This window comes from Amphiprion ocellaris, chromosome 13 (assembly GCF_022539595.1).
Source record: "Amphiprion ocellaris isolate individual 3 ecotype Okinawa chromosome 13, ASM2253959v1, whole genome shotgun sequence".
In the NCBI taxonomy this organism is placed as follows: Eukaryota; Metazoa; Chordata; class Actinopteri; family Pomacentridae; genus Amphiprion; species Amphiprion ocellaris.
Window position 1 is genome coordinate 29857555 of NC_072778.1, and position 26019 is coordinate 29883573.

At 39.7% G+C, this 26019-nt stretch overlaps 2 protein-coding genes across 4 annotated transcripts in view; both read left to right on the forward strand.

The window, feature by feature from the left end:
• Nucleotides 1-5811, forward strand: part of si:ch211-159i8.4 (matrix-remodeling-associated protein 5) — a 33822-nt gene extending 28011 nt beyond the window's left edge. For both annotated transcript variants that reach the window (XM_035952506.2, XM_035952507.2), the window contains exons 13-17: nt 181-444; nt 586-712; nt 1315-1395; nt 1775-2921; nt 4404-5811. In XM_035952506.2, coding sequence (XP_035808399.2) covers nt 181-444; nt 586-712; nt 1315-1395; nt 1775-2921; nt 4404-4957 — 2173 coding nt within the window. In that variant the 3' untranslated portion in view covers nt 4958-5811. The remainder of the gene's footprint in view (nt 1-180; nt 445-585; nt 713-1314; nt 1396-1774; nt 2922-4403) is intronic.
• A 2238-nt stretch (nt 5812-8049) lies between these two features.
• On the forward strand, nt 8050-25454 carry rab33a (RAB33A, member RAS oncogene family). 2 transcript variants are annotated; one of them, XM_055016848.1, is made up of 5 exons: nt 8050-8188; nt 11622-12185; nt 17249-17389; nt 20538-20618; nt 20702-25454. In XM_055016848.1, exons 2-5 carry the CDS (start codon nt 11793-11795, stop codon nt 20924-20926), a joined length of 840 nt encoding a protein of 279 aa, XP_054872823.1. In that variant the 5' UTR covers nt 8050-8188; nt 11622-11792; the 3' UTR covers nt 20927-25454. The 2 variants fall into 2 exon arrangements, with proteins under 2 accessions (XP_054872823.1, XP_054872822.1); XM_055016847.1 differs by lacking the exon at nt 8050-8188 and having other exon boundaries at nt 11648-12185; nt 20702-20909; nt 25087-25454.
• Nucleotides 25455-26019: the final 565 nt, after the last annotated feature.

The window sequence follows — 26019 nt, forward strand, 5'->3', positions numbered from 1 at the left end:
GAACAGTTATTAACAGCCTGCAATGTGCATTCTAATTGATCTTTAAAATTTTAGTGCCTATTAACCCCCATTGCCATATGGACATTGTAAACATTTCTGCTCCAAGAAATGCAGATTTATATTTTAACTCAGAGAATTCAAGCTGTTTAAAAGTCACCAAGTGCCTATCAATCTTGACAGATATGAGTGTTTGGCTACAAACGCAGTGGGAATTGCCAAAAGAACAATCCAGCTGGAGGTGAGAGCAGATTCACCCTTCTTCTCCCATCAGCCTCCTCCTCTTCCCATCCCTCCTACCCACCGCCACGCTACTCCATCCCGCCAACACACTGTCTCAGCCATGTATGGTTCTGCTGTCTACCTCCACTGTCCAGAGTCTACTGGATCCAAAAGAGGAACCACATGGCAACTACCTTCTAAGACTATCCTGGAACATCGATACAGGTAACGGAAATATCCCCTTCTGTGACTCCCCAAACCAGTCCAACACTAACAAAACTATAAATACATTAAAAATCTTAAGGTGCAGTTAAACTTGACTTACTGCTTTAATTTCAACCTCATGCCTCTCCTCCATCTGTCCAGTCTAGAGCGACCAATTAAAGTCTTCCGTAATGGGACTCTGAGGATTCTTCAGCTAACAGAGTTGGATGGTGGAAATTATCTTTGTGTCTTTCAGCGGCCCAATGGAGAGGACATGGAGCTCTTCCAGGTATGAACAGATAACACATAATGACTTCAGGAAGGTTAATTTCGCTGCCAACTATTTTCAGGTAGTTTCAGTTGAATTTCCATCTGAGAGCACTTTTTGTTCATTGAGATTTGCTGTCTTGTTAATAACTATTCATGAATGAATTCTAACATTTTGCACCTTCCTTTAAGAAAAGAGGTCTGTTTACACTCTTAAAATGTAATTCTAATTTTGGTTTATATGACCAGGCTAAACCTACAGCAGCTCTTCTGTCATTTTTGTGAATTACCACTGGCAGTTGCATGTTTGAAAATACCTACACATTATTCAGCAAAGTAACTAAATGACTTCATATGATGTCATATTTTCAAACAACAACTCTGTAAACATGAAGTCTGACAGGCATTATCTACCTGCCAATGGTAATTTTGGGTAAGCGGCAGAATTCTTTTTTAAATCCTTTATCAGTCGATACTTTTAATGATGCAGAAATCATTGTTCCTCCCTAATTAAAGTATGCAGTGGACTTCATGCCACATCCTAAACTAAGTCTGAGATTTGGTGAAAAATGCAGAACTGTGTATTTTTTTCCAATAACATTGATTTTGTATTTGCTTTACCAGGTGGACGTGTTGATGACCCCTCCCAGAATCGAACATGTGAGGACTGCACAAACCAGGATCACCTTTGGAGAAAATTTCCAGGTATAAACTTGCATTCTGTATTCGCTCAAAGTTGGGTTGAGGTAGAACAAACCAGTCCAAACATAACAGATGCTGGTAAAACTGTATTAATTCTCCAAGTCCTCCATGTTTACTGGTGTATTTGTTGCCTAATTGAGTCAATCTTTTAAAGAAAAAAGTGAATATGTTATGTGCATTGACAAGTTATGACTTTTTTTCATTTGTTATTTGTCAAGATGGGTTAATAAGTCAAGCAAAACTTAAGACTGCTGGTGGCTTCCTGTTTCTTTTAACCATGACCATGAGTGTTCCTAACATAGTGGTAACCTAAAAGGTTGGACATCACATGAAAATGAGACCTGGATTCATTTATGCACTTGTCTCTCTTCCACTCACTTAGGTGGACTGTGTTGCAACTGGCCTCCCTGATCCAGAAGTTTCCTGGAGTCTCCCAGATGGAACTTTAATCAACAACGCCCTTCAGTCAGATGACAGTGGCCTTCGCAACCGTCGCTATGTCATCTTTGGCAATGGAACTTTGCTGCTTCAGCAGATGGGCAAAAAGGATGAAGGAGACTACACTTGCTACGCCAAGAACAAACTGGGCAAAGATGAAAGAAAAGTGAGCGTCAAAGTGGGACCAAATGCTCCAAAAATTAGATTAAAAGCACAATCCCTTGTGACAGTAAAACTGGGAGAATCAGCTAAATTGAGCTGTCAGGCAACAGGTGAACCTATACCAAGGATTATATGGATCTCACCAAGAAAGGATGTGATAGCCATGTCATCGAACAAATTCCAGATTATGGAGGATGGAATATTAGTTGTGAAGAAAGTGACACTGACTGATGAAGGGAAATATGCCTGTGTGGCGCGAAATTCTGCTGGTGATGATGTCAAAAACACGAAAATTGAAGTAGAACCCCAGGAGCCCTTTATCAATGGCATGAAGGGAAAAAGTGCTACAAAGGTTCTGGGTGTTTCCTACCAAACAGCACTTGTGCATTGCAGAGTGGAAGGAAAGCCCGAACCAAGAGTCTGGTGGGTTACTCCTTATGGCCACTCGCTCACAACACCCTACCTCGGAGGTCGCTTCCAAGTCCACCAAAATGGGAGCTTGGAGCTGAGGGGGGTAAGGAAAACAGATGAAGGGAGGTACATGTGTCTTGCTAAAAACCATCTGGGTGAAGCCTCCCTTTTGGTTGAATTAGAGGTGGCATCATTAGCTGAGAAACCTAGCTTTGCTGTTCCCAATATTGAAATCTTACCAATAAAGCAAGATGGTGGGGAACTGATCCTTGAGTGCCCTGCTCGTGGCAAACCAAACCCAGAGTTTTCATGGGTGCTACCCAATGGGACGATGTTAGCACCTGGTGTGAGACTACAACGCTTCACCCATCATCAAAGTAATGGAACTCTACAGATTTCTCAGCCAGTTGCAACTGATAAGGGAGTGTATCGCTGCCTTGCAAAAAATGTGGCAGGACAAGCAGAGAAACGCTATGCCCTGGAGGCAGGCAGAAAACCAATCATCAGAGGTTCTACAGGTATGTTTTTGCATCTCATATTAATAAAGCTGAAGTCTTCTTAGTTTGGTCAATACTCAGGTCTGAATCAGTAGATGAGTTAGTAGGTTTTTGCATCTCCCCTTGGTTTGGTTGTAATTTCACAGAAAAAAAAAAAAGAAAACCCCACTGGTGGGAATGTTCTCACACAACATTGGCTGACATCATTTAGAAGTTGTAATTATTTTTTAATCTTATATACAAAGAAAATTTGAAGAATATTTATCATTTTAAATACTGTTCCTATGAGGTTAAAAGTTAACTAAGACAAAACATTCAGTGGATATTTGGAGGATTCTCAAAACAACATTCAAAAAACTTTCTCAACATGTTCTTGAGTTCTCAGATAATTTTTTTAAAATATAACTTTCCTGTAATGTGTTTAGTAACAAAGGTAGAACATTTTCCCTGAAATGTTATAAGGATGCTGCGGATGAATATATTTCTTCTATAAAACAGTTCCACAATGTTGCGTGATAACATAGGAGTGACGTTCTCAATTTATCTCAAATGTTCTCCAGATGTTTTCAAGGTCTCAGATGACTAATAAAAGTCATCTTATGAAGATAAATTTCTTAATAAAATGATATACTAAATTAACAAAACATCTAATCTGCAATTCATCTATGAAACTTTCCCACAGTGTTTCATTTTAACAAATCAATACTTGGAAAACATAAAAATCCAACAATGCTATCGCCAAACACTTTTAGAACATCTTTGGAGAATGTTATCATGCCTTTAACCTTTTAATGCACAGGGTGGGTCAGGAGATGCCCATTTTCCTTTGGATCTGGGTCACTTTTGACCCATGTTGCACATCAAAGGGTTAAGAACATTCTGGGAACTTGAAAAAACTTGCAAGTGAAGACATTGCTAGAACTTTGTAGAATTTTCTCAGTATGTTTTCAAAACAAAAAGTCAAGGGTCAGAATGACTGTTTGGTTAGAGATATCAGGGGTTGAAGCAAGAAGGCCTAAAAGAAAGTCCAATTGGCCCAAATGTAAAGAAGGTAACATACTTTGTTGTGTTGTCTTGGCTAGCTGCTAGCTACTGTTTTGCTAATTTATATCCCGATATGCAAAAAGAACCAGCTATGGTAGCTGTTTAGCTTGGACCTTTGGTGTTTATTTTGTTATTAGATGAGACCCTTTTCAAATAAGTTTCCTGCCTCATATAAACCACTCTACAATTCATCTGCAGCTGGACCAAGACCACTTTGGCTAAAGTGTTCCAGTTCAGTTGTTTTGGTCTGCATCTGAATACGATTTCTACGTTCAGAGGTGTTCTGCCTACTGAACTGTATCAAAGGTGAAAAACCAGTGTGACCCAAATGAATAAAACTAAAATCATATCACCCATCAGTGGATAATCTACTCATACTGATTCCCTTGTACTGTATGATTTGTTATATCTGTCAATTCTGCATGAAATCTACTTACTGTTCTGACTTTCTTTTTCCAGGTGGGATGAAGATCACGTACGGCCTCAGTCTCAACTTGCCTTGCACTGTGGACGGCTGGCCGCAGGCATCAATCACATGGACTCTACCCAATGGAGTTGTTTTGGACAAACCTCAGACCACTGGCCGAATATCTTTCCTCACCAATGGGACCCTCCAGCTCAGGCAGGTTGCCACCTTTGACAAAGGAACATACATCTGTAAAGCCTCCAACACTTTTGGCTCATCGACATTATCCTACCCAGTTGCAGTGATGGTGTTCCCCCCACAAATCACCAGCATACTGACGTCCATCACCAGAGTTAATAGGGGATCACCAGTGACATTAAAGTGTGATGCAACTGGCATTCCTAAGCCAGATATTTCCTGGACGTTACCCGGACGAACCACACTGGTGCCACATAATCGGTACACAGTGCAAGGCGGAATTCATATGACGGAGGAGGGCAGTCTGGTCATACAGAATCCTGTCCTCATGAACTCTGGTATTTACAAATGCAACGCTAAAAATGCCCTTGGAACAGATTTCAAATCGACGTACCTACAAGTTGTTTGAGTGACAGTCACAATTAATCTGTATGTGGAAAATGTCACAACAGAAGCAAGACCGGTTGAAGATTTTCCCATCAGGATCTGAATATACTGTATGGTAATGATGATAAGGATCTTCTGGAGGCAGATTTAAAGCTGCCCGAGTGGTGACTTGGCTTGTGATACCATACACTGCAGTTTCAAATGGGGCCTTTTCAGTAAACATTCATCATTTGCAATTTCTAACAGCAGGTTTGTGTTTTATGTTGCAAATACAGGAGTTTTTGACAAGTGCCTTTTTACTTGTTAAGAAGTTTGCCTTCTTGGTCTGAACCCACAGACGTAATTTTATACTGATCTGACAGTGTTATTGTTGATTAATGACTTCAGTGTATCCCTGATCTGCATATGGTTATCCATGTTCTGGCAGAATGATTACCAACTGTATAAACATTCAGTTGTTCTTGTCACAGACTTGATGATAGAAAAACCAAAGGCACTTTTCCCTGCATTGTTTACCACAAATTCTTCAGCAGAATTTCACAACTTCTCACATCATGAACAGACACTAATGAGGAGTGGACCAGTGGATCTGGCATAAACTATTCTACTCATGTGCTAAAGTGCCGTATGTTATGACCCTTTATGAACTTTCAGTGTCTCTGTGTTTGTGTAAGGATACAAATACCCCCTTTTGCTGCTGTACATTGTGTACCAGCAAATGAATTACTGTATGTATCAGTATCATTTATTCATGTTCATAATGGTGGGAAGGAATAGCTCATGACAGGAAGGTTGTGAGCTATTAACAGTGCACATGAAAATATGTGAGTATATAATTTATAAGTGAATAATAAAGTATAAAGGTATGTTTTTTTTTATCAGTCAGTTGTCTCATTTTTCCTGATTAGTAGTGAGAAATCATACTATGGATAGGCACAGAAAACACAGCAGGCAATAAAAAAAAAGCAGTAACAGCCTGGTGGAATCAACAAGATGCAAAATACAGTTACAAACCTGCAGAAGCACATTCACAGAGAAACAGCAGCATCAAATTTGAATGATTTGCAGGATTAATTTTAAAAAGTTCTCAAGTAGCATCAGTCTGTAGCAGAGTAGGATATGTTTTCAGGTCCACATTTCTAGGACTCTTATTCTTCACAACAGCGCCACCTACTGAATTGGGTAACTAAGAAAGTAATGAGTAGAACGTAATATAATCTACAGATTTTTTGTCAAAGATGGATGGCAATTATAATGTGAATACTGAATGTTTTATTTAAATTTAAATTTGATGTCACAATTGGCTCAACATGCAACTCTTAGTGACAAACCTAAATTGTGGGACAGAAAGTAGAGTTTTGGGTGGAATAAATTCTTCAAATGTTTCTGCTGCCAGTCAGAAACAGAACTATTAGAAAAAATATCCAAAACTTAAACACTGTCAATGTTTTGTTTTCAGCCAACACACAACCTAGATTTTCAGAGTTATTGATTTGCATTCATTAAGCTAATGTGTTTGAGACTATTTTTGGGGGTAGGTTCACCGCCTTTACTTTCAAGCTCTTATCTTTTCATTATAAGGGTCAGTCATACATGTTATATCTTGTATTTTTCAGAAAGTCTAAGCTATCTGGATCTTCCATCATTTGATACAATAATACTTGCAGATTCTTTATATAAGCCTTTATATCACGAAAAAATGGTATTACAAAATTCTTATGTTTTTACATAAGTATCGCTGCATAAAACGCTGTCAGCAGAGTTATCTTTTCATAACTGTGTCAAGAGACACCTGTCAAAGTAAAATCATGATGGCAGGTTAATAATCTCTCATAGTAACTTAGAAATTCCTTCAGACAAGGGTTCCCAGAGTCAAGGATTGCCACTGCCTTCTCACAGACAGGTGACCTGCACTCTTGGCATTAGAAAGCTATTTCTTTATTTTGTGTTCATTTTTCATACAAAGTAAGCTAAGCAAACTAGTAAAAACACCAAAAATGGAATATCAAGTCTAAAAAGAGAATAAAATGAGAAAGACAAGGCTAAAAGTAATAATAATAATCCATCCATTATCTATATACCACTTAATCCTCATTAGGTCCACAGGGAGACTGGAATCTATCCCAGCTGACTTAGTGTGAAAACAGGGGACACCCTGGACAGGTCACCAGTCTAACACAGGACTACACATAGAGACACTTATGGACAATTTAGAGTTACCTGGAGAAAACCCACACATGCACAAGGAGAACATACAAACTCCCCAGGCCGGGACGCGAGCTAGGGATCTTCTAGGTGCGAGACGACAGTGCTAACCACTGACCCACTGTGCAGTCCAACAACAACAATTGTTGTTAGCTAATGGTGTTTAAAGGCTAAGTGATGATTAGAAAACCCTTGTGCAGTTGTGCTAGCACATGAATAAAAATGTGAGTTTACGTAGAAAACATGGCATTGCCTGGGTGACCCCAAACTTTTGAACAGTAGTGTAGTTAAATGTATTTAGCAGAAATACAAAGTTCTGGTTCCACGCTTTGTATTGTAATAAGATATTGAAAACATCATTGCTTAGATGGTGGTAAAAACATTATAACTGACATTTGATCTGATGAACAACACATGTAACATTACAACCGCACATGAAAGTGTAAAACCAGCTCATTGTTTAGTGCCTCCAAATGTGTGTATATGTATTTAAATGCTATATTTCTCAGTTGGTTTGTGTTCACCAGAATATGAATGTCCCACTGAGCATCGCTTTCACACAAACAGGCCTTTTACTGAGGATGAACGGAGCTTTGTCAGACAGAAGCGTTGGGATTGTTCGACAGTGTGTGTTTGTTGTGTGTGTGTGTGTCTGTGAGATTATGTGTGTCTCTTTGAGAAGGAGAGAGTGTGCATGTCTGTGAGGAAGAGATTCAGTCTGTGTGTGAGGGATTGTTCAACACAGTGAGTGGCACGACAGTGTGTGTGTGTGTGTGTGTGTGTGTGTGTGTGTGTGTGTGTGTGTGTGTGTGTGTGTGTGTGTGTGTGTGTGTGTGCAAGAAAAGACACTGACTTAGAGAAGGAAAACAGCACAAGTGTTTGGTAATTCTGTCTGCGCTTCAGTCTGATAGCAACAGACGGGGTGTGTGTTCATACATGTGAACAGGAGTGTGTGTGCTTGTTGGGGTTGTTTCTGCTGGGCTGAGCCAAAATGGAAGCACAGCAGCTCAGACACACTGCAGCTCCCTGTCAGACACCATTTCAAACGGTAAGTAAAACAAATTCTGCTTCTTTCTCGTGTTTCTTTCAATATCTCCAAAGCTTTAGTGTTCATGGATTATAAAAAAGATGAAAAAAGCTGCCTGGTTTCATAATTGAAAAGTGAACATGATGGAACCTGCACCATTCAGAGTGGTGCTATTTGCATCAGTCAGTTTAGATGCTGATAATGAGGAGAAACATGCTAATAGTGACACTGGGAGGAATGCCGAAAGCAAGAAAACAGCTGTGTTGTTTTTTTCCAAGCTCACGATGTGGCTTAAAGTATGACAATGTTGTTCAGTCGACAATTTTGACTGAAATTTCTCAGTGACTACTGGACGGATTGCCATAACGTCTTTAGTCTTGTTGATTAACAGTTTATCATGTTGTCGTCTTGACTGAGCCTTTAATAAATGAGATAATCTGAAGCTGAGAATTCAGAAGGGGAGATATATAAATTATTAATATTGAATTTATCATTGATGTGAACAGGTGCTATGTGCACATTTAGAATAGTAACTCCCCCAAGCAGACATTTGCACCATGAACTTATGCAGTAAAAACACAAATTGGTGCATAAAAACTCACCAGAGTGACGGAAATAAATGCGTGAAATAGTCATCTTCCTTACTTGATCCCTGCTTAGTCAACTCCTTGTTCTTATGATCTTAAAGCCAGCAGTGTCAGTGTCAGCCAGGACATACAAAAGAGAATGAGCAATAAGAACAACCATGTGTGAAAGTGTGTAAAAAATGTCATAAAATCTCAAAACCCTCCTGTCATTTCTACTGATTTAAACTACTGAGCCATACAAGTTGTTTTAGTACAGGTCATTTACATAGTAGCGTTTTATTAATGTTGATTGAAAAGGCATTCCTTTTCTTGCTGGTGCTCTTGTTCTTCATAATCAGGTCTGGAATGTGGGAACTCTGCACTCCTCTGCATTACTGCTATGTTGCTTTATGGAATGTGATAATCACATCTGTGACCTTTTAGTGTGAGAAAATTTGTTTCACTTTCACTCTGTCACACCCTGAGAAGAAAGTGAAAGCTACAACCACACTGTGTTCATTATGGGGGATGTGGGTAAATGAACATGCAGGATATTATCTGAAGTCCAGTAGGTAAGTGATTACTATGAAGAAGAGTAAGTTCTGTTAATGAAACAAAATGCAAAAAGAGAGTGGGACCTGGGGTGACCTATTGCAATATTAACCTCACTGCATTTTCTATGTTGTGCCATAAAATGATCAGATACTCCTGTAATGCAGTGATTTTCTCTGTGAATCTAATGGCTTTATAGTGACATGTGGATGTATCCTGTAGACATCTTGTATCAGTATCAGCATCCCATAGGGAACAGTAACCAGCAGAGGTGGAAGAAGCACTTTAGTAGCACCAAAAATGTAGATGTACTGTGAAAAATATTCTTAAAATGTTGAATATAAACACTCCTGTTCCACAGAATGACACATTACAATGTATGACATTAGATGGTTACAGGTGCATCAACCTTAGAGCTGTTTGAGGTGAGGACAGTTTGAACTATAAGTGGTGAAGTCCAGTTGTCCCCAACTTTAGTGCAAAACTGTCTCCTCCTGAATTTGTGGGGTTAATTGATTTTAATTACAATCATTTAAATGGTTTTACAATATTATAGTTTTTCTTCTGGCCATTGTCCACTACACTATTTGGGTTCAAACATTGTCTCATTTAGGTTTTATTAATGAGCCTTGATTCATATGAATTGGGGGTGACAACAAACACCTGTGAATCCACCATCAGTCAGTTAGAACTGAGGAAATCTCATGGCTAAGAGCTGAAACGTCTACAAGAACAAACAAGAAAAGCACTCAGAGAGCACAGTACTCTGCCAAGGCTGCTCAGTTGTTGTATCATTTCCGATGGATAAGTCCGCAGCAGCTGACATAGCGTTCATTTGTTGTCATAGTTGCAGTGACACCGTGCCGCTATCTTGTAATGACACAGAAATCTTTAACAAATCCGTGGATCCAGACTATAAGCTGCATCACTGCCAAAATCTAATCACTTGGTCCTTGTGTCATTTCTGACCTTCCCTGCAAATTTCATCCAAATCTCTTAGTCCATTTTTGAGTAATGTTGTGCACAGAAAGACAAACAGACAGACTAACAGATGGACAAACGTACAGCAATTGTAACATAACTTCACTGTGGTCCTCGGCAGAGTAAAAAGATGCCTGCTTGTCTTCTATGTAGGTATTTATGATCACCTGTGAATCTACATAGACAGTATTTCAGTGTCTTTGCATGTAAGATACAAATAAAAAGTTTTTACCAGGGTAGCTCAACGGGTTAAGTGGGCAACCTGTGTACAGAGGCTGGTCCCTGATACAGTGACCTGGGTTCAATTCCCACTCACGGCCTCTTACTGCATGTCTTCCCCCCCACTCTTCTCTCTCCTTTCCTGACTGTCTCTATAGCATCTATCAAATAAAGGTGAAAAAGGCCACCAAAAAAAAGTTATTACCAGAAGTCTGGAGAAAAGATCATTCATTTAGTCCACTAATAAGGAGCCATAGATACTTTGTTTTCTGTCAGGGACTGTACCGCCAAGACTGAAAACTGCGGCTGTAATATACAACAGTGTATTGGATTTTACAGGGCTATCATATGTTACATATATTATTTTTAATGCAAAGTCTGTACCTGTACAGAAGCCAATAAATCTGTTAAATGTATATATTGGAATGGAAATATAATGTAGCGTGTATAAAAATGAAAGTGACATACACATACCACAAAATTGTACTAAATATAGTACTTACAATAAAAAAAATAGCATTTGGGTTCAACAAAAAACACAAATGCAACAGTTTGCCTAATTTTTTTGAGTTACGACGACTCAGGTGAAATTATTTTCGACAACACACATTGAGTTAAATGATTAGCAATTCCTTTATGACAGAATGGATTTTTAATTACCAAATAAATAAATAAATAAAAATAAGAGGAGGGGACTTGAAACCCTGAAGTCAAGCTGAAAAAACGGTTTAATTATCAAGCCAGCTTCATTAAGTTGTATCAACTTGAATTCAGTTTTAAATCAACCAATGCAGAAATTTCAGTTGAAATTACTCTCCTCAACTCTAAAGGTTTATCCAAACCAGAACATCTTGCTGGCGTGCATTTAATGAAGTGGTAGAAATAGTTCCCTTGAATTAGAGTGATGTGCTTGGGACAGAGTTTATATTTAATGGGATTTATGATGTCAATATTGTCTGTTGATGTTTCTGCCAATAATAATAATGAAACTTAACGTGATGTGGTGTAGTTTTGTTGTGATTTTTTCAGCTTTTTGTTCCCACAGGTTCATTTCATACAGGGTTTTCAGGATTAAAAGCCTAATTTATTCCATCTAATAACCGTTTCGTTGTGTTTCCTACACTTCTCCCTTTAAGGCCACAGTCAGCTGCTGAAACAGACACCGTCGGTATTGTTCATCTCTGGTCTCCTCCTCCTCTCCTCCTCCTCTCCCCTCCCTTCACTCATCCATCCATCCATCCATCCATCCATCCTCCCCCTCTCCTCTCCTCTCACACACCGACTTGCACATCGCCTCCTCCGGCACAATGACCAACGATTCCCCGGAGGAGGAGACCCGAGCTCCGGGTGGCGGCGGCGGCGGCGGAGGAGGAGGTGGAAGAGGAAGAAGGAACCGAGCGGACGACAATGTCACCATCCTGACATCCTCCATGGATTTCCACAGAGCCAGCCGGAGCCGAGCCAGCAGCAGCAACGAAGCCGCCCAGAGCATCACGTCCTCGGTGGAGCTGAGCACCTCCTCCCTGGAGCTGAGCATCCAGACCCGGATCTTTAAGATCATCGTCATCGGGGACTCCAACGTGGGGAAGACTTGCCTCACCTTCCGCTTCACCGGGGGGAGTTTCCCCGACAAGACGGAGGCCACCATCGGCGTGGATTTCAGGGAGAAGGCGGTGGAGATCGAAGGGGAGACGATCAAGGTAAAGGATGCTGATCAGTGATGTTTCCTCGATCCCACCCCCCTTGCCTTGTCGTTGTGTTTCTGTTGCTCAGCTGCAGCCAGTGGACCACACAGGGCCTTTTATTTTGTTGTATTCGAGTTATTCCTCACTCTTAAACAACACAACACACTTTGCAACCTTAATGCACATCTGTAGAGGTGTTTTACTGATGCAAAATGTATTTTTGCTGGGAGAAATTTCCTTTTCAGTTCATGTAGTCAACAAAGGAACACAACAATGCAGTGAATTGGATTTGTAGGACTAAACTGGCATGTTGTGGATTTGTCATGGTTTGAAATACACTCCTAAACACAGACAGGAACTATATTTTCACAGATATGACTATGAATCCAAACATTTTATACTTCTTTGAGGTTTTGAGGTTTTAATAGTTTCTGAAAACATCCAAAATTGACACTGCTGCTTGAAATTGCATTAAACATCTTAATCCCAGCTAACCTCAATTTTCTTGAAACTATTTTGTCATAAATAATCACTTATCTATCTCTACATGTGTAAAATGTTTCATCTAAGCAGCAAATTCTAGTCTAGTGAAGCCAACAGCATTGTAAATATGGAGCATTGTGCTATAATGGAACCCTGATAATTTTGAAATTAAAATTTAATGATCTCCAAGATCATTAGTAGCAGTACATATTGGCTGATGTAGCAAAATCAATGTCAAACCGCAGTATAATAACAGGATAATTGTAATATCATGACTAAAAAAATGGATTTTAATGTTGCTTATAAGCAGAAAGGTTTATAACATTCCCATTCTCTTGATGTGTGACTAATATGTCAGCCTTTTTATTGAAATCTATTGAACTGATCTGATATCTGTTGCACCATTGTGGCAAACATATACAAGAATGTCTAAATGTGCGTCCCCTCCCCTGTTTTCTGTTTAAGTCGGACGGTCCGTCTGCAACCTCCAGATGCCCCCTAATGCTGACTCATAAACACAATGACAAACACCGTCCGCCTTATCTGTGAGGTCACTGTGAATGAATCATTGAAATTCACCTCAAAGCACCTGCTCTACTCATACTATATGATCAGCATGGTGAGAGAGTGTAAATATCACTCTTATTGGTCTCTCTTCTACTGTCTAGTCCACTATAAGCACCAAGTTTTGTGGCTGCCTTCAAACTCGATTGGCAGAGTATGTCGAGAGGAGGCATTTAAAAAGAGACAAGCCTGTTGAAGTGCTTATCTTTAATACTGTAGCTGCCCCAAGTTCAAGGGTCGTCCTCAATACTCCTGTTTTATCTTTGGAATTTAGTCGACAGGCTTAAGGTGTGGCCAAGGCCAAGACCAAAAATATCTCATCGACTAGCCGTTCATTTTGCTGTGGATATTTATTAAAGCAGGTAAATCCCACTGAGGTTAGTAAGCTCTTCTACAATGGAGACCTGGCCAGGATGGCAGCATTACAGGTTGAAACAGGACAACACAACAAAGACAGAACAATATTAATCTTTAAGCCTTGATTGCAGTTCCTTGGAGTAGCTACAGACACTGTGGATTTATAATTGTTCTTACCCGGCCAGTGTTATATTTTCTACATCTACAATTACACGGGGATCTGCTAGGGTCCATGTCATGTCAATTTCATCCTTTCTCCAAGTCCATGACTAGAATTTCTGCCATGTGGCAACTACACCATGAGGGCATTAGTGCCCATGTGTGGAATATGTAGATACAATTACTGCGCATGTATGGAACACATCCTCCAAGCAAACAAGAAAGTGGTACATTAACAGCAACTTTGATGGTGTCCACTGGTGTGTGAGTGAATGTCCACAAGGCAGTATAACCAAGGTATTATTAGGCCTGTGCAGTATTTTCCACATTTGTGAGTATACAAGGGTTTGCTAGGGTCTGTGTAATGAATATTTGGTGATCTGCCCAAGTCTGCAAGAGTCTGCAGGCAACTGTGTATAGGCTAAAATATGTCACTACACTATAGGGGCAGTAGTGTGCATACACAGAATACATAAACACACTGTTACGCATTTATGTGATGCATTTTTCAAGGACTAGTGCGTTGTATAAGAATAACAGCTACACATCTGCATTGTCCACAGCTGCCCAAGTGCATGTACACAAGGGAGTATAACCAAAGTATTATTAGGCCTGTGTAGTACTTTGCACACAAGTGAGTATGCAAGGGTCTGCTAGGGTCAGAGTGATGTCGGTTTTGTCATCCTCCCAAGTCTGCAAGAGTTTGCATGGGACCATCTGTAGACATCTGTGTATAGGCCAATACCTGTCAGTACAGTACAGCAGAATACATAGATGATGACCTACTGCATATTTATGGATTGTGTCATCCAAGTGAAGGTTGTATAAAAAGAACTACACATTTGGGGTGTCTGCAGCTGTCACTGCATATGTTTGCAAGGTACAATAATCAAGGCTTTATGCTACTTTCTGGTCTGCTTGGAAGGTGTGTTCAATTAATTTGTAGTAGAGCAGCATCAGCATAGTTCGCGCATGTGCACTATTGTTAAGTATGCTGCTACCCTTGTAGCATAGTGATTAGTAAATAATACCCTTGCATACTCACAGACCTCACAAAATATAATGGCATTTGTCTACAGGATCCATCACTTCAGTATTTTCCATTCATTGTTTGTGTGAACTGCCCTGCAATGCATTATGGCAGCATTGCAATGTGTTTCAAGAGATGTTGCCTCTTCCTTTATCATCATTTGGATAAAGTTAAGATCTCTGATACTTTCTGCAGAAAATGAGCAATAAGTACAATCCCACTCTTCACTTCTAAACTTCCAAAATACATTTAAATTAACCGTTGTTAGTGTAAAATGAAGACAGATTCAGAAACTGTATAGCTTACTTTGCTAAACTGTACAAAAGAAAGTTTTCGTTTTGGTTTGGTTTGAAATCCAGGATTAGGCGGCCTCTGAGTGAAGCGTCATCCAATCAGGTGCAGCCGATGTTTGTGCTGCTGTAAGGAGGTAAATCTTGTGATGATTCCTGTTGGAGAGTAGCTGTCAATCATCAGTCATGACAGTGCAGAGTCTTACGCCAACCAAGCATCCAATGCTGGGAAGCAGCGCCATCCCTTGTGCCTAAAAACACTCCCATAGACACATACCATAGTGTTTTGAAGGGAATTTGCTTTTTATTAAGTAACAATCCCACCAATTTTGTGTCTTTGGCACCAGAGTTGAGAGATGAAGCTAAAGTCTCTTTGTGTCATCTGGATGGTGATTTCATTGCCTCTATAGTGGACTCTACTCTAAACCTTGGGTATACCATTAGTGCAGTAAGGCCTTTAAAAAGGTTATGAACCAACTCCATGTCAACACAAGTCAAAATTTCACTCACAGTTAATGTATTACGGGATAAAAGTTTTAGCATATAATTAAAATTCACTCAAAAGTCAGATTAACTGCACAAGGATTTAGCTGTGTGACTCTTTTCCTCTCCTGTCCTCTGGCAGGTGAATAAAAGTAGCGCACAGATTGGCAACAACAAATGTGAGCTACGAGCTGCAGAGGACTATAAATAGCAGAGCAGAGCGCTAAGTATAGATGTACAGGGTAAAGTGTCAAAATAGTGACAGTGATTCTGAAGTTAGGGTGACTGACAGCCAAGCTATCTTAGAGAATTAACAATAAGCTTTGGAAAAGGAATTCATCAAAAATGTACTTCACTCCTCACTTATTTCTAAGTATTTAGCTTTTAAAAATATAATCTGCACCCATGCCTTTAAAGAGACATTTCTGCTGATGAACATTTAGGAAGAAATGGCAACTGTTAGTGCCATAATCACAGTGATAGACAGCTTTGAATCATCTTCATTAATTCACTATCAATTAGATGAAAATTCTCAACTTGCTGTCAAATTATAGTCCACGCCAGTGTTTGACACACGCTGAGCTTTGATGTTATGAGCTGCATTAATGCAGCATTCAGCCTGAGATGCTGAATAGCTTGGCTACTCCTTTCAAATGGTAATAGCAGATAATTCACTAGTCCTTTTACAAGCTGTGGCCAAGGGCTCAGTGTCCTGTGTCCTGTTGATATCCAAAGTGCTGCAGATAAAACCGTTTGATAAAACGGCAAGCAAGCTGATTGTATGTGCATATATGTTACTTCTTTGAAGATTTTGTTCACCTGTTCTCTGACGTTCTGGTTAAATCTAAACCATCCCATGCTACGTTTAAGGAACACACTGTTGTAAAGCAGCTCCACAGGTGTTCTGACGAATAAGTCTAAATCTGGCATCATATTCAAAACCATTACTGTGTCAAACAGATGTACAATAATGCTCCAGGGTGAAAATACCAATATATTTGGCTGGGATTATCTAAATAACCTTGTCAATCACACTGTGACCTGACAGGACTCACAGGTTCTTCAAAACGTGAAGTAAACAGAGGGCAGGTAGTGAAACACGTACAGCTGATTATCACTTCCTATTGCTGACTTGGGTAGAGAATGACATGAACCATGCAATAAACACAGCTTGCCAGCCTTTATTATGGATTTAAGCCTGCACTTGTGCCAGTTTTATTTTAGTATATATTATATAGACTTATATAGAGTGCCTGAAGCCTCTGTCAATGATTAAGCAGAAAATCCCATCATGCTGCAGAACAGTGCTCTCCTGAGACCCTGTAGCCGGGAATATCCAACACTGTTTCCTGTTGATGTGGTTCAGTGCTATGTAGTGGCTTTTGTAAGGCCTTATAGGCTTAGACAACTCACTGTAGCCAGAATCATGTTTATGGTTGTCTTCTTATTTATGGAGGTTTGTCTTAAGCATTTGCTAGCAATCAAAAAATTGCATAGTTGCGGATTAGACCTGCACGTCTGTATTCTGTTATCCTGCGTGCAATAATTTCTCTGACAGCCACATTAGCCTGTGCTTTACGGCCAGTTGGATATTCTGAGAGCCACAAACACTAAGAGAATACAGTTCAGGATCTTAGTTGTGTGTTTCTCACTTGTGTCACTCCCATGTCACATCAAAATACCAACGTACTGCATGCTGTGTATCTCTACAGGTGCAGGTGTGGGACACAGCAGGCCAGGAACGCTTCCGTAAATCCATGGTGGAGCACTACTACCGCAACGTCCATGCAGTGGTCTTTGTGTATGATGTTACCAAGATGGCCTCCTTCCGCAACTTACAGACATGGATAGAGGTTGGCAAACAACTAAATACTATGTTATTCACCCGCAGAGTTTTTCTACCATCCTCCCAAAGACAATGCATTTTGCAGTGGTTGATGCTGTTGTGATGCTTCTATCACAAAGTGTGGTTTCAGATGTAATAAATGTAATCACTGCTGTGGTCTTTTAAATGTACTAAAATCATTTCAGTGTAACAGAGTACAGCTACTCCTACAACAACTCTCAGTGTTTTAGCTGCTATCTGCTGTCAGTATGGACTACTTGTTGTAAATAACTCAAAATCCAACTTTTACATATTACTAGCAGAGGTACCAGTAATAAATAGCAACTTATCAGCAGTAATTGGTAGTATTAGTAGCAGGGGCCACTTATAAAATAATGTGGTGTTAGTCCAGTAGCAGTAAATCTGTAATAATAGTAGTGAAAATATAGTGACATTGTCTTTTGTACAGCAGACTTTGTGAAATGCCAAAGCAGGAAAACCACAGATGTCTTTATTAATACTTAACTAGCAGCCCTCTACTTAGTCTTGCATGTGACTCACTGTTAAAGCTTTATGGGACACTTTTGTGAAAGTGAGTCACTGTTAATGCTGTTAGTTAAACCAGAGCACTTCCTGCTATGATGAGTCAAAACATCCTAAATGGCAGTAGTGTAGTGGTAATGGCAGAAATACTTTCAGAATAAGCAGCAGACACACTATTAGTGCAATTTTATAATTAGTAACCTTATCAATAGTCCATATTAGGGGTTTAGGTGTCACTTTCTCAAAAAGAAATGTATTTAAACGTGGCTAAAAAACATCACATTGTAGATTTGCTGTGATTCTGTTACCCTCCGCTGAGTCACAAGCTGAAAACTGACTTTAGATTTGCTGTTGTGGTAACACTAATGCTTGGCAGTTACATCTAAATGGCAGCAGATGGGCTCAGTTTTATTCACAAGGTTTCCATCTCTGGTAAGTTCCTCAATTTTATGATACTCAGAACACCAACACAGCTGAGACTGCAGTTCATCCACACCCACGTAACTCCCACCGCTACAGTACCAGTCCGGACGGTTGTTCACAATTTCATGAGATTAAACCCTTACAGACAGAATGTTAATCAATACAAAATCAGTTTGAATGCTGAATAAATAATAATAGTCCACAGAGTAACATACTGTATGCTTATGATATTATTTGAAGAGCTAGTGCTAGTAGTTGTAGTAAAACTGTTAATGACACTGCAGCAGAATGAAATGTTTTTTAAAGATTTGACAGCATTTATGCATAATTCCATGATGGTTACTCTTACTGTGAAGTCCAATCATACCATCTGGTTTTACCAAATTAAACCAGATATAAACACATTCTCTTCTCTTTTTTAACTGATTGAATCTACTCTGTTAGCAGCAATGTTGGATTTCATTTACATTAACTGAAAGGGATGGTGCCTTTACAGACATTCTTCCACCAGTTCAATGACACTACGGTTCTTTTGATCAAGTAGGACGTACATCGATCAACCACAACACTAAAACCACTGACAGGTGGCGTGAATAACATTGATGATCTTGTTGCAATGGCACCTGTCACATGGAGGGCTATATTAGGCAGCGAGTGAGCTGTCAGTTCTTGAAATTGATGTGTTTGAAGCATGGAGAATGGACAAGTGTATGGCTCTGACAGACTTTGTTTTTTGGCTGGTACCTGCCAAACGTGGTGCAGTGAAGGACAACTGGTGAACTGGCAACAGGGTCATGGATACCCAAGGAACATGAAGAGTAGAGGCTGGCCTGGTCCGATACCACAAAAGAGCTGGCTATGATATTTTATTTATTTATTTAACCTTTATTTAACCAGATAAAAGACCCATTGAGAGCGAGACCTCTTTCACAAGGGTGACCTGGCCAAGAGAGGCAGAAGCAAACGTCAAAGTAAACAAAAAACAGACAGATAAAAATAACAACAAACATGAAAATATTAAATACAAGCAATTAGATACATAAAATACAGGAGTTATTTTTGCAGTAATAATTTAAGAACACAGGCACTGAACGAAGGATTTCTGTTGTCGATATCTTAAAATCGAGCCGAAGGCTTCCAATGCAACACATTTTGACAATTTCAGTTCCGATATGAGTGCATTCCAAGCAGAGGGGGCAGAGTAACTGAAAGCTTTTTTACCCATTTCAGTTCGAATACGATGAGCAGAGAGATGCAAATGTCATGTGATCGTAGGGCAGAACAGCTTCCAGTTCTCTGAAGAAGAGACAAATAAGTGGGACCCAAGCCAAGAAGCACCTTGTAAACCAGAGTCATCCAGTGTGTATATCGCCTGGCATTCAAGGAAGGCCTGCCAGCTTTAGCATACAATCCACAGTGGTGGGTAAGGCAGCTACAACCAGTGATAAACCTCAGAGCACAGTGGCAGACCTGAGTCAAGGACTGTAGGCAGCTGGTTGAAGCACACATATACACAACATCACCATAATCAAGTATCGATAAAAAGATGTTAGAACACATTGTACATCACAGCTTGCTGGATGTGGGATTACGTAGCTACAAACTAGTCAGAGAGTAAAACCTGTCAAACCCCTGAAAACACCTACAATGGACACATGAGTTTCAGACGTGGACCATGGAGCAATGGAAGGAGGTACGGTCTGATGAATCCTGTCTTCTTTTAATTCATGAGGAAAGCTGGTGCAGTGTACTGCTCCAATGGGAAATCTTGGGTCCTGTATTGATGTGGATGTTACTTTGACACATAACACTTACCTAATTATTGTTGCAAACTACATACACCCCTTTACGACAACAGTATACCTGGATGACAATGGCCCGCAAACATTGTTCAGTAATGGACTAAGGAATATGGCCAAGAGTTTACTTAACCTCTCAATTCCCCAGATCTCAGTGTCATCAAGCATTAATACAAGTCTCATCCATGAAGATCCCACCTCACAATGTCCAGTACTAAAAGGATCTGCTGTGAACATCTTGGTGCCTGACGGGACAGAGATGTCTTAGCAGCAGGTTTTCATGTAGTGGCAGATAGGTGTCATTTAGCTGTCAGAAATTCCTTCTAAATACAAACCAATGTGTTACTACTTTCCACTCTGCTACTCATGTATGTGGTCTTTATCCCTCATCTCTATCCTGTTCTCTTTCAGGAGTGTAACGGCCACCGGGTGTCAGCATCAGTACCTCGAGTTCTGGTGGGAAACAAGTGTGACCTTGTGGACCAAATACAGGTTGGTACCCGAGCAAAGCCTGCAGCATGATTTAACACGTTCTTCACCATCCAGATTATAACTAAATACTGTCCCTCTACCAGGTGCCCTCCAACATGGCCTTGAAGTTTGCCGACTCCCACAACATGCTGCTGTTTGAGACGTCAGCGAAGGATCCGAGGGAAAGTCAGAACGTCGACTCCATCTTCATGTCGCTGGCCTGCCGACTGAAGGCCCAGAAATCGCTGCTGTACAGGGACGTGGAGAGAGAGGACGGCAGAGTGCGGCTCACGCAAGAGACTGAAACAAAGAGTAATTGTCCATGTTGAGAAAGAGGAGTGGGAGGCACAGTGGAAGGGAAGAGTAACTGAACATGTCGAGGAAGAGAAGGAGAGGGATGACCAGGGAGCGGGGCTGAAACAAGGGTCTTTCAAATTAAGTGCAACTTTTCTGGTTTAGGAGGAGGATCTGGAGTTTGAAGCTGAGATCAGTGTGTTTTAAGAAGTGGAGGAGGAGGACAGGGAGCCGGGCTTAAAACCGAACCGTCATCGATATTCTTGTCCTTAAGGATTTGAAGGAAGAAAGAAAAGGGATTGGGGAGTGGTGTGTTTATTAAGAAATAAGATTATGTTGCCTTTCAGATGACAGTTTAGTGTAAAAATTCTTCTACTCGTTTGAGCAAAACACACAATCTGAGTAAATACACTTTCTGTGGGACCCACAGTCTCGATGCAAAGCCTTTCCTGAAACCAGCCCTGGCTTGATGTTTATCACAGCCATTATTAACAGCAGCGTATTGGAACTTTTATCATATATTTCACCCTCATTCTAAATAAAAGCAGCATTTCCCAACCGTTTTCTACTGCCTTAAAAACTAAAAAGTTGCCTCTAGCATAGTTTTAATGTAAAAAAGTGACAAAAGTAGAAGAGGTTTCAAGCATTTTAACCACCTGACATGACCTTCGTATAGAACCTCAACCAAACACTCTGACAGCCTCTTAAATGGACTTTTTGAGAGGATAAAAGAGACTCTTTTTGTCTCGGCCATGTTCAGCACAGTTCAGTTAGAATCACTGTGAGTTAATGAATATTAGAAAGATAAGTGCATACAATAAACACATCCTAGACCAAGTTATTGTGGATAAAATAGGAGGCAAAAAAGACCTCGACAGGAAGTTTTCCAGAAAACAGGCCATTTATAGGTTGTCAAGCTGCACATCACTTATTGATTTAGAAGCTGTAAGATCCTCTTACCCCTGTGCAGGAGAAAAGCACTCTCCTGCAGAGAAGGCAAGGCTCCTCTTTCTCCTCCTGATGTAAACATATCCTCTTATCCATGTTTTTCCTGTGGCACAGTGGCTCGCCCGGCTGCCTCTTTGTGCGCAAACGCAGCGACATCCATCCCGTTTTCCTCGTCCACAGCAGTTCCATATTCTCTGAAGAATATTTTTCCAGGGCAGAGGCCTTTTTTGGCTGCCTTAGATGATGCGCTATTCGCATCAGCATCACTGCCTGCAGAAAGTGACCCCTGTATAGATAACGGAGAAGCTTTTGTGCTGCTACACAACCAAGACATCCAGTTTAAGTGAACTTTTAAACCTGTATAGCGGAGTAAGTCCAGGAGTTTCCAAGTCATCGGCGATGCAGGCTGCATGAAACACTGTAGAAAGCCATATTCATTATTTACTACCCACGGACAGGCCATACATTGATTTAGCTCCCAGCTGGGCAGCTGGGTGGAGGAATACTGTGTACATAACTCAGTGATGAAGCTATGGAGCCTTGGTGTAATAAGGCATCAATCCAGTATACTGACTGTGATATGTGTCAGTTTGATATAGCAGCACACTCACCATATTTTATCACTGTAGCCTACTTTTGAGCAATGCTATTAATATATCTGGATGCCATGTGTGGAGAATTCAGACCAGTGCGCATTTAAGAGCGACGTTCCCTCCAAGCTGACAGTCTGGTGACCTGATTAATTCAACACACAGAGCAGGTCAAACACTGTGCAAATCCAGAGAGCCAGAGGTGCATCACCTTTAGTTTTATTTATCAACATGGTTATATCAGAAACAGCAGGATCGAGCAGCGGTTACAAGCGAATCAAATGACATTGCTGTAAAAAGAAAATACCACAACGAGCTCTATTCATCCTCATTGAACGGGCAAATCTGTGACTTGAAGAGGAGATTTTTAACCTCCATAAAAGCAACTCAGAGCCTCGGCTCAATAAAAAAAAAAAACAAAAAAAAAACTGGGATAACATCCACTGATCCATTTTCTAACCCGCTTATTCTGTTCAGAACTGTGGATGGCTGGAAGATATCCCATCATGTAATATGTGATAGGAAGGGTGCATCCTACAACTTTTAATTTATTTTTAGCAGAACGTGGCTAATTGAGTCGCGACCGTAGAAGAAAATTGCGTTGCAGAAAAAAAATGTGCCTGAATTTCTGTCGTAAAATTACCAGATGTGAATAACGAAGCATTTGACTTGGTTTCAAATGACTGAAAAAGAAAGTGAAGGTATGATTATGTTGTTTTTGAAATATCTCACCTCAACATACATAAATCACTGAGCTTACTCAACAGTTTATAAGTGTAATTTATAAGATAAACAACATTACAGAGGTATTATCTCATATTTCTTTTTTAACCATTTGAAATCATAAATGTTAAATGTGTCTCTTACCCAGGTCTAAAAGTTATAAATGTACAGTATAATATGTATGCTTGCCTTCCCCTTTCTTCCCCAGTACCTACAATGTGTTTGTATTTTTTGCTTTTATTTTGGAGTGTTTCTTTTTGATAACCCGTGTTTGCTCTTAAAGGGATGCCTTGACATTTTGAAATTTAGTCTGATAGTTTTTTTTTCTGCAAAAAGCCTGTATGTGGAATTAATAAATACAGTGTAGAATACATCATTATGAGAAAATGACACAATCTTTTGACGAGTTGGACAGGGTGCTAAATTAGACGATCAAAAATCGAGCGGCCAGTAATTTAGTGTTTAATTGTTTAGATTTAATTCATTTGTCAGAAAAAAAAAGTAGATTCTGTGAAGAAATATTGCATTGAATATTACAGCAAACTAAATATATTTAGGTTTTGGGTTGCTGGTAGAACAAAAGAAATTTGTGGAAAAAGCTGATGTCAGGTTTTTAAAGTTGTAATTGGCATCTTTAACATGCAATTGATACTGAAAATATTTGTTCCACATTCAGAAAAAAATATTTTAGCTTCTCAAATATGAATTTTGACCTTAATATTGCATTGAATGCTATGACAAACTGAATATATCTTTGGGTTCTGGACTGATGGTTAGACAAAAAACTGCCGAAAAGGTCAACTTTGGCTTTGCAAAACTGTGATTTCACATGCAGTTGGTACCAAAAATATTTGTTCCACATTCAGAATAAATGCTTTCAGTTTATCCAATATAAGTTTTGGCTTTAATATTGCACTGAATGTTGCAGCAAACTGAATAAAGGGGTGTTCCTCGACTTATGTTGGAGCTCCGTTTCTACGGATTAACTTAATTTTCGTCATAAGTCGGAACTCCAGCAAAAGTGTAAACAAAACTGTTACATGCATCACGATACCAATCAGTTCTTCAGAAAAGTCATGAATACCAATGACTTTCATGCATGTATAAGTCATTGTACAAGACGATAACAGAATATGTTGCACTATTTTTAGAACGTCAGTGTTTCATTATATGTAATTTCACTTCCATGGAGATGACTTTCCTTTTTTTTCAAAGCACTGCTATCAGAAGAGTCTGACTTATGCTTGGGAGCCATAATGAAGGGAAAAAAGTTAGAAAATGTAGCACAATCCAAGGTGGCGTACAACCGGAGAATGCAAACAAACCTGTCTTATAGTGCCGCGTGACGACATATTCATCCACTCCGCTTGGCAACTAGTTCCACGTAACCAGTTCCGAAGTAACGAGACACCGTAGGTCGAGGACTCTGTAAACTGAGGACTCCTTGTATATGTATTTATATAGTTTTGATTGCTAGATAGAGTCAAATTTGGCTATTTTTTGTTTTTTACATGCAAGTGGTACCAAAAACTTTGTTATTTTGCAATCCTGCAGAGTATACCACATCAGCTGTTTTTCTCAGTGAACACTGGTTACATGTGTGACCTACATATTATCCTAACCCAGCTCAGAAACATTCTCAATATAAATCAGCTATTTGCAGTGCAGGCAAGAAAGCCAGCTACTTATTTTCATCTGAAAGTGTCAGCCTGTAGCTTGTAGCTTTACTGTCACTGAGTTCAAGATCCTTTCAACACTTTATATTCCAATAAAAGTAGAATAGTGTACGAAGTTAAATTCTCATCCACATTAGGAGCTCTGTGGACCACATGTAGCTGATACGACTGACATCCGTGACTTGACTCAGTTTTAAAGGATAACATTTAATCTACTGAACATGTAATTCATGTTGGTATATTTTCGTTTACACTCAGCTGGCCTTAATGTGACACCACAGCAAGTGAAGCTACAAACAGCAGCCTTCGCTCATTGGCACCTCAGGATGATGGATGATTGCTGACAAGGATTTGCACCTTCATTCAGTATATGGAAGCTCGTCAACACTTCGAAGATTTTCTGGCTAAAGGTCAAAATACCGAATCACTCCTTTAACAAAGGCCTTAAGAGTGGCGTTAGTGGATTTTATGATGTTATTATAATTTTATTAAATCTGAGATGACAATGTTTTCTTGCCTGTCTGTTTACTATTGTTTTGGACTGTCTTCTTCTGTATGTTTATGTAACGTTGTTGTTGTTACAATCTCACAAAGGAACTTCTGATAAAACTGCTGAAGAAGCTTCACTTTCCTCAGAGCTGCATTCTTTATTCCACATTGGAACAACTTAAATCAGTTCTTGATGCTTTGTGTACCCCAAAGAATTAAAAATACGGTCTGTTTTGGTCATATACGATACATTTCATTCTTGACTAAGGTATTCAGTGCCACAGTTGGTTTCCCTCCCACACACAGGAACTTCAGATTTCATGTCTGTTTATTCATTCTCTCACTCTCTGACCTCTATCTAATTTCACCCTTCAAGTGTCACCCCTGTTTCTACTGCCCTCTAATTCTATTTCTGTCTTAATCTCACTCTAGTTTAGTCCCTCTATGCCCAGCTCATATTTCACTGTCTGCTTCTGTGACCTCTAATACTTTGAATTTCTTTTTCACTCTGTCTGCACTGTCTTTCTCTTTTTTCTCTTTGTCTCTCTAAACATGTGGCTTGTGGTTGTTCCTTGTCTTTGGCTAGAAATTATGATTCTCAAGCGGATCATGCGTCCATTAATGGATGCAACAGATGAGTATTGCTGAATATTGAGTGAATGAGAAGTTTAGTGACGTACAACATACAATTTCTTACTAGAT

What these genes read in the sequence shown, in the direction of transcription:
- rab33a (XM_055016847.1), top strand. Translation starts at nt 11,793, where the DNA reads ATGACCAACGATTCCCCGGAGGAGGAGACCCGAGCTCCGGGTGGCGGC. An exon ending in TCGAAGGGGAGACGATCAAG is followed by an intron (nt 12,186 to 17,248) that starts GTAAAGGATGCT and finishes GTATCTCTACAG; the next exon opens with GTGCAGGTGTGGGACACAGC. An exon ending in ACCTTGTGGACCAAATACAG is followed by an intron (nt 20,619 to 20,701) that starts GTTGGTACCCGA and finishes TCCCTCTACCAG; the next exon opens with GTGCCCTCCAACATGGCCTT.